The following is a 14,534-nucleotide window of genomic DNA, read 5'->3' as shown; positions in this document are numbered from 1 at the left end:
TAAAACCCAGTGGAATTGTTCATTGGCTCTGGGAGGGGGGAGCAAGAAGGGAGGGAAAGAACATGAATCATGTAACCATAGAAAAATATCCTAAATTAAATAATATAAATAAATAAAAATTTAAGAAATCAGTCCTTTTAGAACCACAACCAAATGAACCCTAGATGGTTATACCACTTCAGTCAATTTGACTTTTATGACTCTGTTTGTCTACAGTTGCTTACATCATCACCTATACCTACCTGTATCAGCTGTGCACTGGGTGTAGCCAATAGGTTTACTGTGCAGGAAAGTTTCTTGAAGAATTGCTCCGCCAGTGGCCCAAAGCCTATACTCTGTGCCCATTCCAGGAGTTGCTGTAAGCGAGCACAAATCTGTACCCCCTTTGGCCAATGGAAGCAGCTCAGCACAGGTCCTAAGAAAGGAGGAGTAAGAGTGAAGCCCCAGTGAGCTAGGAAAAAAGTCCTAGGCTTCTAGGGAGAAACAGAAAGATATAAGTTCTTCCTGCTCTGCTCCCCATATATCCTCCCTCCTCTACCACCCTTGCTACTAGGCAAAATTTCTCCTTTTCTAGTTGGTTGCCCCATTCTCTTAATGCTAAAATGTTATGGAAGAGTATCAATAATCTAGTATTTGAAAGTTAATTGTCTTTCCTATGAATCACAAACTTGGTCTAAGTCACCTGGTGAATGGTGCTTAATGAGCACAATACTAACTTGCTCATATTCAAAATTGTTCTTTATGACTTAAAAAGGGTCAGATATACTTTATTTCATTTGGTATCCAAAAACTACTTTAAAGGTTATTTATTCCCATCTTAAAAGGAGGAACTAGACTCAGAGTGATTTTTTTACAATGGCAGAGTTAGTAAAAGGAAAGAGCAGAAAAGTCATTGACCAACTCAGATTGGAATTTTAAAATTTAAAAAGTAAAAGCTAGTGGTATTTTTCATTTTTTCTTATTAAAAGGGCATAAGAAGACCATAAAATCTAGATGTAAAATTCACTGGGCTTCTGAAGCATAACAGCTAGAATTTTGACTCACAGAACTTGAAGATGGCTTTAAAATGAAATGGGAAGAGGAGAAAACAGTCTAGACAGATTTGTATAGTTTAGGAAAAAAAATCACTAAAATATGAAAAAGTAATTCCTAAGAGAGATATAACAACATTCATGACTTTAGATATCTATGTATAAATAGGTGAAGTATCAATAAATCAATAAGCATTTATTAAGCACCTACTACATGTTAGGTAGTGTGCACAAGTAGGGAAAAACATAAGTGGGCAAACTGGACCTTAGAGGTATAATCATTGAGAATTGGTAGAATGAGAGCTGTGACTGTAATATGGCTCTTATTCAAAAGTAACAGTAATAGAAAAAAAGAAGTAATGGAACAGCTTTGTACAGTGTGTAGTAACAAGATACTTTCATGGGAAGAAATCTAGTAATTAAGTGGGGGAAAACATGGGGAAAAGAATTTGACTCAATGAAAGTAGAAACAAAAGCTATCTAGTCAATACGAGAAAGGAAGAATTATATAAGGAGCTGAGGAAACCAATCACAAATCTGACCCAGATGCATAATACTGTTTAAAGAGGGAACCTCAATATTTTGATATCAAAATGTGGAAAAAATTATAATGGGAACTGCTGTTCTAAACTAGATTCCAACAAAAAGAAATGAACTACTGGGAGCTGAAGGTGAACAGACAGGAACCTTGGGGAAAAGTTTCTTCTCCATCTTAAGGTTCATGGTAGAAAAGAGGAAGAAAGAAGGGCTTAGTCTCTCATTAATTTTTTCCTCTATTTTTTCCTCAATTACATGTAAAGATTTTATTTTTAAAAATTGAGTTCCAAATTCTCTCCCTCCCTTCCCTCTCCTTGAGAAAGCAAGTCATTTGACAAGGATTATCCATATGCAGACCTAAAAACATGTTGTCAAAAAAAAAAGAGTGAAAAAAATGAAAAAAAATTTTTTTAAGTATGCTTCAATTCACATTGAGACTTCATCAGTTCTTTCTCTGGAGGTAGATAGCATTTTTCATCAGGAGTCCTTTGGAATTATCTTAAGATAACTGTATTGCTGAGAATAGCCAAGTCATTCACAGTTGATCACTACAGTATTGCTGATAACTGTCTGTGTATAATGCTCTCCTGTGGTTTTGTTTATTTCATTTTGCATCAATTCACATGAGTCTTTCCAGATTTTCTGAGAGCATCCTACTCATCATTTCTTATAGTACAATAGTACTACTCCATTACATCATATACCACAACTTGTTTAATCATTCTCCAACAAATGGGATCCTCACACAAAATCCCCATAATTTCCAATTCTTTGCCACCACAAAAAGAGCTGCTTTAAATATTTTTATACATATAGGTCCTTTTCCTTTTTCTTTGATCTCTTTGAGACAAAGACTTAGTAGCAGTATTGCTGGGTCAAAGGGTATGCACTATTTTTTTTAGTCCTCTGGGCATAGTTCCAAATTGTTCTCCAGAATGATTAGAGGTGGTATCATAGTTGTTTTAATTTTCATTTCCCTAATCAACAGTGATTTAGAACATTTTTTATATGACTATAGCTTTTATTTCTTCTACTGAAAACTGCCTGGTCATATCCTTTGACCATTTGTCATTTGGGGTATGACTCACATTCTTATAAATTTGACTCAGTTCTCTATATGTTTAAGAAATAAGGACTTAATATAAAATTTATTTTCTTAATATTCTGCTTTTCTTCTAATCTTGGCAGCGTTGTTTTTGTTTGGACAAAACCTTTCAAATTTAATGTTATTTATCCCTTTTATTTCCCATAAATCTCCTCTATCTCTTATTTGGTCATAAATTCTTCCCTAATACATAGATCTGATAAAGTAAAAATTTTCATACTCCATTAATTTATGATATCATCATTTCGGTCTAAATCATATACCCATTTTGATCTTATCTTGGTATATGGTGTGAGATGTTGATTTATACCTAGTTTCTGCCAAACTGTTTTCCAGTTTTCCAGTAATTTTTGTCAAATAGAGTTTTTGTCCCAACAGCTGGGATTTTTGCATTTATCAAATATTAGATTACTACAGTCATTTACTACTGTGTATTGTGTACCTAATTTATCCCACTCATCCACCATTTTATTTTTGAGTTAGTACTAAACTGCTGTGATTACTAGTTTGTAGTACAGTTTGAGACCTGCTACTGCTAAGCGACTTTCCTTGACATTTTTTAATGTATTCCCTTGACATTCTTGACACCTTGTTCTTCCAGATGAATTCTGTTGTTATTTTTTCTTGCTAGTTTAGTATGGCACTGAGTAAGTAAATTAATTTTAGGTAGAACTGTCATTTTGATTATATTGGCTTGGTCTCCAATTGTTTATATCTAACTTAATTTATATGAAAAGCATTTTTAACTGTCTTCATATAGTTTCTGGGTTTGTCTTGGCAAGTAGACACCCAAGAATATTTAATTGTCTGTAGTTATTTCCCCTAGGCTTTAGGAGAGTAGATATCAGATGTTTCAGAGGAGGGATAGGTAGAATTCAATAGTCTATTATGTATAAAAGTATACTAGCTCAAGATGAATGGGAAGTTCTTGAGAATGAAGTCCTTTAAAGGCAAACACAAATTATTCTAAGGAGGGGGAAATAGTGACGCTATCTAAAGAGATCAATATGGATACATGATAATTGAAACACTGTGGGACAATCAAATTAATACACTTCTTTAGTAGTAGCAATGCAATGATTCAGGACAATTCTGAGAGACTTATGAGAAAGAATGCTATCCACAGATAGAGAAAGAACTGTGGGAGCAGAAATGCAGAAGAAAACATGAATTGTCACTTGTTTTATATGGGCATGTGATTTGGGGTTTTGGTTTTAAAAGATTACTCTATTATAAAAATGAATAATATGGAAATAGGTTTTAAGTGATAATACGTGTATAACCGTTTTGGAACTGCTCATCAACTCCAGGAGAGGAGAGGGAAGAGGGGAGAGAGACAACATAAATAATGCAACTGGGGAGGGGGGATTAAATATACTTTTTTTTTAAAAAAGCAATCAATGTGGCTGCATAGAGACTCAGTGACCAAACTCAGTAATTTGGGAGGTCAGTAATGCTAGAGCTCACAAGAGACTAAGGAACTAGTGATTAATGATGAGGAGGTCTCTTCTATAATATATCTAACAAGTCTGCTAGAAGACCTCCATTGAGGATGATTCCACAACTTCCTAGCTCAAGGTAAAGAATTGTTTTGCTTTTGTGCTTAATAAATGCTTCCTGAAATGAATACAAAGTTTTGTCCAAAGATCATGCTTTCTAACTGATCTTGTCAGCTCCTATTGGTTATTTCTATGCAAATCTATATATCTAGATCTAACCTATCTCATAAGTCTATATCTCTAGACCTAAACCTGTCTCACAAAATACAGTCCTGTGCCTCTAAGAATCAGCTGGACCCCTGAAGGCACTCAAATTCAACATGCCCCAAATGGGTCTTCTTTCCTCCCCTCTCTTAACTTCCCTACTTCTTTAAAGAAGACTTCACCTTTTTTCCAATAAACTATGCTTCATAGTCATTTTCTACTCAGCTGCTAAGACTTAGTGATCCTACCTCTGACAGTATCTCTTGAATTCATGCCCCCTCTCTCCCAGACAAGCACCCTAGTTCAGGCCCTTCTTATCTTTCAATAGGATTATTACAATAACTTCCTACCTAGACTCCCTCTGCTTCAAGTCTCTTCTTTTTCTAATCTGTCATCCACACAGCTGCCAGCTCTGATTATGTCACTTTTCTACTAAAATTTCTTTGACAGCTCCCATATAGTCTTGCATTTAGAACACTTTTCAATCTCACATCCTCTACATTTGTGGACTGATTTCACACTACACTCCTCCACAGACTCTTGTGTTATCCTTATGGACAATACAAAGAATGTGGCCTAGATAACAGTATAGTTAAGAAATAGGTAAATGTTCATTGATGGAGAGCTCTCTAGTAGAATGCACCCAGAAACCTGCCCCAGATGTTATGCACTGTTCAAAATTCTACTAATGATGTAGACAGCCATACCCCTAACTCCCCGAGGAAAAGTTTCTAAGTCTCAAAATGTTTGCACTCTGACTGTACCTTGTTTCTACTTAGCCCAAACAAAACTCTATTAGTTGGCTACCATTTGACACCAATGTAGGTAATCCTTACACAGAACTATTTTCATTGAGAAAGTACTCTAAAAGGATGCTAGTTTATCCCCCAACTCCAATCAGCCAGTCAATCAATATTTATTAACTGTCTACTATATGCCAGGCACTATGTTAAATGCTAGAGATATAAAGAGGCAAAAGACAGTCCTTGTCCTCAAAGAGCTTAGAGCCTAATGGATACAAATAAATCATACAGCATACAAATAAATAGGAAATTTTGTTGATTGCCCTCTCCTTTGTGGTCAGAAAGTGCTGCTAAATGCCTATACTATTCCTAACCTTTACATTTAGCTTTTTATGCATTTGACAAGCAATGGAAATGGAAAGCATTTGAAATGGCCAAGAGGTAAGAAGACCTTCTCATTCATGTTTTCTTGTAAAGGCTCCCTGTTATTCAAAGGCAGTCCATAAGTTAAGGGGGAAAGAAAAAATCAAGGACCCCTGGGGGAGCACACCTCACCTTTGTCCAGGAGTTGGTTGAAGAGCAGTGTGTTGGAGAAGAAAAAAAGGTAGGCAAACATCTGGGAGGCAATCTCTGGGTGAACCTCATACTGCTGGAGGAGGTCCAAGGTGGCCTGATAGATGGACACAATACGTCGGAGCTCCTCAGGTAATTGTGGGGCTGAGCACCAACTTTCTCGACTCTCATTCTGGAAAGGAATACACTCCAGTAGAACGGGCAGAGAGATATATAGAGACTGGAGAGGGGAGAAAAAAGACAAGTATTTTTTTAACCTTGCCTATAAACAAACCACTGATATTTAGCACATTCTTCAATTTTCAAAGACCAACTCAAGCACTATTTTCTGCACAATTTTTTTTCCTGATTTCCTCCTCTCCCCTCAATGCCTTCCTGGCAATTTCTAATGTTCTCACTCCCTTACTATTGGCATTTAATTATATAATTGTATATAATGTAGATAAGTGGTGCCATCAGTGGTGACAAACCTGGAGTCGGGAAGATTTGAGTTCAAATCCTTCCTCAGATGTTAATAGTTATGTGACTCTGGGTGAGTCACTTTACTCTGTCAGTCTCAGTTTCTTCATCTGTAAAATGGAGATGATGATGCTAAGAAAAATAATACCTACCTCCCAATTTTATTGTGTGGATAAAATGAGACAATACTTGTAAAGCACTTTGCAAACCTTAAAGTGATATAGGATGCTTGTTATTGTTCACTTTATATATACCTCGTACAGATATACTTATCTCTCTTAGACTATAAAGTCCTTGAGAATAAGGACTGTTTCCTCCATGTACTTGAGTCCTTAGCATCAAGCACGGGGTCTGGCACATAGAAATCACTTAATAACTACATAGTAATTGGCAGTCTGAAGAGAGGAATTTCAGGAAAAAACTACAAATTTAGAACTACAGAGAGATGGATTCTGAGGAAAGGAGCTAGAGAACACTCCATTAGCAGTCATGAGAAGAGAGGGGGGTCTAAGAACTTGTTTTTCCAGGAAAAAAAAGATAGGATATTTAAGTGGGACTTCCCAACATGAATTTTTAGTTATAATGTTGGGATAAAGGGAAGCATTTCCTTCTACTTTCAGTTGAAATGAATCATATAAATAAATACCCTGAATTGAGTATCCTACATGAAATTGTTACTAGCCTGTCTTCTCATATTAGTAGAAAAATGAAGGATCTTCACTATTCATCTGCCACTAATATTTAATATATTAATTAGTAATATTTAATTAATAATTTTATTTTAAAATTAAAAGTTAATTATGATAATAATATTTAATTAATAGTTAAATCAATTGAGACAAGCTATTTTTCCACAGATGAATTATCCTTTCCTTCTCACCCCTAATCCCCACACCCCATTTAGAGGCTCTCCTACATTATCAACCAGACTCAAAGTAGGCATAGGGTACCTTTAACTTGCTTGAGGGGAGAGATAAAGTCTGATACCAAAGAGGGGATAGAGCAAATATTTATGCCATAAAAAATATGGAAGTCCCACAAAGCACTGCTGAGAAAAATACTATTCTAATAAAGAAGTAGCTTATTTAGTTGCATAAATTAGCTCAAATCCTCAACATCTCTTGTATACACCCTATCTCTCCTGACACTACTTCTAATCTAGTGCAAACTCTCTTAACATGTATGCCTGAACTACTGTTAATAGTGTACTGACGACTCTCTTCCTGCCTCAAGTCTCTCCTTACTCTAATCTATCCTTCAACCAGCCACCAAAGTGATTTCCCAAATCCCAAATAGACCATGTCACAACCCCCACCTCAATAAACTCTAGTGGGACTCTATCACCTATAGGATCAAAATCAAAATGCCATTTGACATTCAAAGGCCTTTATAACATAGCCCCTTTCTACTTTTCTGCTCTTCTTACATCTTATTCCCTTCCACATTCCCTTTGATCCAGTGATACAGACTTCCTGGCTATTCCAGAAATAAGACACTCTGTCTCTTGGCTCTAGACATTTTCTCTGGCTGTCTCAATGGTCTCCCTCTTCAACTCTGCCCACTGGCTTCCTTGGCTTCCTTTGTTTCCCATCTTTTACTGGAAGTCTTCTCTAATCTCTTATTTCCAGTGCCACTGTTAATTATTTTTTATTTTAATTATTTAATACTTAATTATATAATTTAATAAATAATTCATCAATAATTTGAATGTCACTAAATAATAATTACTATATCTTATATTATCATGTCATATATTATATATTACATGAAATATAATAGTATAATGACAGTAAAAATTAAATGTTAAAAATTTAAATAAAATTTAAAAATTAAATAGCATTTTTTCTATTCCTGTCTATAACTTGCATTGTACTGGTTTTCCCATTGTCTCCCCTTTTAGACTGTAAGCTCCTTGAAGGCAGAGACTCTCTTTGCCTCTTTTTTGTATACCTATAACTTAGTACAATGCCTGGCACATACTAGGTGTTTAATAAATGTTTAATGACTAATATGAATTTTTTGATGTTCTATATAAACACATTCTCCTTAGTACTTCTAGCAATCTTGTGACCCCTAAGCCATGTGACACTTTAGTAGAAATAGAAACCTAAGAAAATATCAACATATTCTACCTTCTTTCAAGGAAAAAACATCACTGAGAAGCCCACCAGTTAAAGCCAATGCCACAAAGCAAACTAGGAAAAGAACTATGGTCCATTATTATTTGGTATAAATGGTATCCAATTAAGCTACTAAGGGGGGGGGGGGGAAGCTATCAACCAAGTATTCCAAGTATTCTAATATTCCTATGAAATGACTTTGTATTTATTTTGCATATGTCCATGTACATGTGTCCATATTGTTTCCCCAATAGAATCTAAGCAACCTGAGGACAGATACTGTTGGACATTTGTCTTTATATCTCCATGGCCTATCACAATGTCTGACACATAAGTAGGTGTTTAATAAATCCCTGCTGATGGTACTCCAAAGAAATTAGGAGAAAGGGAAAAAAATTATATGTGAATCAAAAAGTAACAATCCTGGTTCCTACTAGTTCCTAGTAGAACTACTGGTTCCCAAACCCCATTATAATCAGATGAGCCAAATCATAGTATAAGTTTTAACTTTACTTTTCATAGAAACATGCTTCTTACTAGTCAAATGAGGTCCAATCTCTCACATAGCACTTCCCAATCTATTTGCCTCGGAAAGAAATTCAGGCCATGAAATTTCTTTCTTATGGACTGCTAGAAGGACAAGCTCTTTCCCTAAGTGGATTACTGTACTCAGGACATCAAGTCTAATAGCAGCTCTTTAGAGAGCTGGCTAGTTAAATAGGAAAACTTTCAATTCCATCAGATTCAACAGCTTCATCATTTCCTTCTGTCCTTTGAAGGGAAGTACATTCCTGCTGGGAAGCTCTTCCAGATGGAGATGGGTCTCTGCCAGAGGTCTGGCCAACTAAAGCTAAATGTTTACTTCTGGGTGGTTCCCAAGCTTGTCAAACAGGGGGAAAGCTTGAACAAATGAAAAACAGGCTTATCATAGTAAGCTCTGTCAATTTCTGATTGTTCTCTGTGTAGGAAGAGTTGATCTACAGCCAACTCTGGCTGCTCAAGTGCTTTTGGACTTGACTTGAGAGATTTTTTTTTTGGCTTGCTACCCTTCTGACAGATGGGCAACTGGACAGGAAAGATAAATTAGGACTTCTCCCCACCTGAAATTTTCTGTATCTTTTTTTTTTTAATTTTAATATTATTTTATTTGGTCGTTTTCATACATTATTCACTGGAAACAAAGATTGTTTTCTTTTCCTCCCCTCCCCTTCCCCCCCCCCCCCCCCCCCGCCTTTCCCTCTCCCATAGCCGACGCATGATTCCACTGGTTGTCACATGTGTTCTTGACTCGAACCCATTTCCCTGTTGTTGGAGTTTGCATTATAGTGTTCATTTAGAGTCTCTCCTCAGTCTTATCTCCTCCAACCCTGTAGTCAAGCAGTTGCTTTTCAGCGGTGTTTTTACTCCCACAGTTTATCCTCTGCTTGTGGGTAGTATTTTTTTTTTAGATCCCTGCAGATTGTTCAGGGATTGCATTGATACTAATGGAGAAGTCCATCACCTTCGATTGTACCACAATGTATCAGTCTCTGTGTACAATGTTTTCCTGGTTCTGCTCCTCTCGCTCTGCATTACTTCCTGGAGGTTGTTCCAGTCTCCATGGAACTTCTCCACTTTATTATTCCTTTTAGCACAATAGTATTCCATCACCAACATATACCACAATTTGTTCAGCCATTCCCCAATTGAAGGGCATCCCCTCATTTTCCAATTTTTGGCCACCACAAAGAGCGCAGCTATGAATATTTTTGTACAAGTCTTTTTGTCCATTATCTCTTTGGGGTACAAGCCCAGCAGTGCTATGGCTGGATCAAAGGGCAGACAGTCTTTTATCGCCCTTTGGACATAGTTCCAAATTGCCCTCCAGAATGGTTGGATCAATTCACAACTCCACCAGCAATGAATCAATGTCCCCACTTTGCCACATCCCCTCCAGCATTCATTACTTTGCATAGCTGTCATGTTAGCCAATCTGCTAGGTGTGAGATGATACCTCAGAGTTGTTTTGATTTGCATCTCTCTGATTATAAGAGATGTAGAGCACTTTTTCATGTGCTTATTAATAGTTTTGATTTCTTTGGCTGAGAATTGCCTGTTCATGTCCCTTGCCCATTTGTCAATTGGAGAATGGCTTGATTTTTTGTACAATTGATTTAGTTCTTTATAAATTTTAGTAATTAAACCCTTGTCAGAGGTTTTTATGAAGATTGTTTCCCAATTTGTTGCTACCCTTCTGATTTTGGTTACATTGGTTTTGTTTGTACAAAAACTTTTTAATTTGATGTAATCCAGATTATTTATTTTGCATTTTGTAACTCTTTCTAATTCTTGCTTGGTTTTGAAGTATTTCCCTTCCCAAAGGTCTGACATGTATACTATTCTGTGTTCGCCTAATTTTCTTATAGTTTCCTTCTTTATGTTCAAGTCATTCATCCATTTTGAATTTATCTTGGTGTAGGGTGTGAGGTGTTGATCTAAGCCTAATCTTTCCCACACTGTCCTCCAATTTTCCCAACAGTTTTTATGAAATAGTGGATTTTTGTCCCAAAAGCTGGGATCTTTGGGTTTGTCATATACTGTCTTGCTGAGGTTGCTTGCCCCCAGTCTATTCCACTGATCCTCCTTTCTGTCTCTTAGCCAGTACCAAATTGTTTTGATGACCGCTGCTTTATAATATAGTCTGAGATCTGGGACTGCAAGACCCCCTTCCTTTGTGTTTTTTTTCATTAATTCCCTGGATATCCTTGATCTTTTGTTCTTCCAAATGAACTTTGTTATGTTTTTTTCTAAATCAGTAAAAAAAAATTTTGGAAGTTCCATGGGTATGGCACTAAATAGATAGATGAGTTTGGGTAGGATGGTCATTTTTATTATATTGGCTCGTCCTACCCATGAGCAGTTAATGTTCTTCCAATTGTTCAAGTCTAGTTTTAGTTGTGTGGAAAGTGTTTTGTAGTTGTGTTCATATAGATCCTGTGTTTGTCTCGGGAGATAGATTCCTAAGTATTTTATTTTGTCTTGGGTAATTTTGAATGGGATTTCTCTTTCTAGTTCTTGCTGCTGAGCTGTGTTGAATTTTCTGTATCTTATTTCTAATTCTTAGAAAAAGTTTTGTTGTTATAAAACTCCTGTTATAATATGTACCTCTGATTTCATTCCCTTCACTCTGTATCAATTCATACAGGTTATCATAGGTTTCTCTGAATCCTTCCAATTGTCATATGTTACATACAGTACAGTAATATTCTATTACCTGCATAAGTCATAATTCATTCAGTCATTCTCCAACAGGTAGACACCACCTTGGTTCTTTGCTATACATATCTAGCAAAAATTAAGAGTTAAACCACTGGGTACAGAAGGAGGCAGAACTAAATCAGTCAAAAGCAAACCTAGTAGCTACTGCCTCTGTAATAGCAATAGGCAATCAAAGAATTGAGAAATCTACAATGAAAGTGTGGTCACTTACTGCTACATGTCTGATAACTTGATATACAACTCAACTCCCTAACCCTACTTTCCTAGACCAACGTTGTAAAAATTAAATTTATATCTTAATAATAAAAATATTATAGTTTAGGAGGTTTATTAAAGGATCGTTAGAAATCAAGGAATAAAGAGGATACAAAATAAAAACCACATGTCCATGGCTGGTTAGCCATTTTCTGCCATCCCCACTCACCACCATCACTGCTGATTGTTGCCCAAAAAAGGAGATGTGGGAGTTTACTGCCAGTTAAATATCAATAATGTGATCTTGCCAATGTGGAGATGCAGGAGAGATTATAGGGAATTTTGGGAAATATTAAGGACTTCTGGGGAATGAAGTCAAAGGTTCAAATTCTCCATTTATACATACTCCGAGAGCTGAGGAAGACTAGTCTCTCTGATGGGTCTAGTAAACATAACAACGTTGAAATTACAATAATTTAAGGATAAGCGGAAAAGAGAACAAAACCAATTGGCTAGGCACATTGACAAAAAGCCAGTTAGAGGGCAGTCCCCTTCAGCATAAGATTATACATACAAAACAAATGCATTCCACCCCACACAGTTCAAATCACCATGCAGGGTGTTGTCTGTGCAGGCATCTTAATGGTGCCTTCTCCAAAGAGTTCATTTTCTGGATTCGGAGAGGTATCATGTTTCTTATCCTAAAATTACTCTCAAAAAGAATTTAAACTTTGCAATTTAGAATAATTATACATTCCCTCCTGAAGAGGGTGTTGAAAAACACAGAAATCACGTAGGAATGCATGGCTGAGTTATGAGGTATATGAATCAACCGGCAAGAGAAATCAAAAATATTTTTAAAAATCCAAATAAAAGAGAAAACATAATTTCTGGATGAAATATAGACTATCAATGTCTTATGTGGAAAAATTCTAAGTAAAGAAAAATAAATCCAAAACAGGACCTTGAATCAGGGCCCAATTAAAGTGATAGATGTAATTATGCACTTACCCAATCTGTAGCCAGGACTACAGAAAGTTGCCACATTATGAAAGCCAGAATAGGGACTAGATTTTTGTGTGATAGGCAAGTGTCATTCTCTGGTCTGACTTTACCTTCACTCTCAGGGATAGGGGAGCCAGAATGGCCAATTGTTATATACTTTCATATTTTTCATAAGGTATATGGTTCAAAGAGTCCTGCATTTAATACATGTTAAATAGCCACAACCTCGAGTCTCACACATTATCAAGTCTTTGTGCTCTTTGCACAGAATGTCATAAATCCATGTAGCATTCCAAGCATATTCACATCTATGAAATATAAATGAAATAAAAAGACTGTATGGCTACTGTGTCTCCAAGCATAAGGTTATACCAATGAGGTTTGTGAATGTAACCTTGACCTGGCCATGGGGCCTGTTGCCTAGGACAAACTCATTAACATGCTCGGACTCAATTCCCAGGAAAGCGCAGTTTGCAATCTACAGGCCCAAAGGTGTTCCCTCTACCTTGCCACCCAATCTTAATTGTCTATACTTTGTGATGTGGATACTATGTGCTTGGGAGTACCGCCCAAGCAGGACAGGATTAAATTCAGAGGCAAACCCATGAACTTCCTCTTGGATCTTCAATCTGTTCTAGGAATCTCTCTGTCTCTCTCCTCCCCCATGGCTATGGCCCATGTTGGCTTACATTCTCTACCTTAATCTTATCCTCTACCTCATATTCCATTGATCCTCATATTTTCCTCCCAAGGGGAAAATCATAGGGGTTGCCTCCCCTATTCAAACACTGACTTGTCCGTGTCTGTCATTCTTCACCCTGGTTCCTCGATTCCTCTCGGGTCCCTATCACAAAGGACAACCCCCTGCTTGTAGAACCTGCTTATCAGGCTCTACAATCCACATAGGATTGGTTTGGTCTCTTTAACCTTGTGCTCTTTGGCACTATGCAAGTAGCTTTGTGCTTCTTTGGCACTGTTCAAGGGCTCTTTTTGTATTCTCTTCTCCTGGAATCAGACATTTATCAATAAATGCAGGTTTCCATAGTCTAAAGCTTTTTGAGTATGCATTAATATTATAGCAAGTATAAATTTTAAACCTATATTACTGCAGAATTAAAAAAAATTATTTGTATGTATCATAAGAACAAGAAATGAGAAAAGGGAAAAAATCAAATATTCTAATCAAAATAAAAGAAAAGCAATAATAAAATAAAATTCAAGAATTCAATGTGTTCCCAAAAACAGTATCCACTTGTCTATAGATTATTATCTCTAATGCATGTGATAGGATACAGTCAATCAGTCTCAATACTGATGACATGTGCTTCAAATGCAAAAAAATGAGAGAAAAATCAAATACTGTATGGTACATGTAGGGAAAAAATGTTAAAAATGTGTATATTTCACAGTCAGAGGTACTGTGTTCAAAATACATTTCTTCTTCTTTGCTACTATTTGGAGGGGAGACAAAACTGAAAAAGGTTAACATAAAAAAAAAGCAATAGAGTTTAAGAGGTACCACCTTCTGTTCCTTTTGGAAGGGCAGTTGCACCCTGAGAATTTTTTGGACGAGCTCCACTTAAGTCAGTGGTTCTCAACCTTTCTAATGCTGTGACCCTGCAATACCTTCATGTTGCAGTGACCCCAAAAACTTATTTTGGTGGCTACTTCAAAACTGTAACTTTGCTACAGTTGATTTGGAATGTAAATACCTGATATGCATTATGTATTCTCATTGCTACAAATTGAGAGGTTGAGAACTGCTGGCTTAAGTTATTGTAATTATATATATGTATATATATATA

General features: G+C 36.4%; 1 protein-coding gene across 4 annotated transcripts in view; it reads right to left on the bottom strand.

Annotated features, from left to right (window-relative positions):
• The window catches only part of RADIL (Rap associating with DIL domain), a 117,937-nt gene that overhangs the window by 20,329 nt on the left and 83,074 nt on the right, over positions 1–14,534 (bottom strand). For all 4 annotated transcript variants that reach the window (XM_056806460.1, XM_007498431.3, XM_056806461.1 and 1 more), the window contains 2 exons: positions 5,675–5,912; positions 243–415 (listed from right to left, as the gene is read on the bottom strand). In XM_056806460.1, coding sequence (XP_056662438.1) covers positions 243–415; positions 5,675–5,912 — 411 coding nt within the window. The remainder of the gene's footprint in view (positions 1–242; positions 416–5,674; positions 5,913–14,534) is intronic.

The sequence above is a fragment of the Monodelphis domestica genome, chromosome 7, assembly GCF_027887165.1.
Source record: "Monodelphis domestica isolate mMonDom1 chromosome 7, mMonDom1.pri, whole genome shotgun sequence".
Taxonomy (NCBI): domain Eukaryota; kingdom Metazoa; phylum Chordata; class Mammalia; order Didelphimorphia; family Didelphidae; genus Monodelphis; species Monodelphis domestica.
This window is presented reverse-complemented; position numbering and strand designations above follow the sequence as displayed.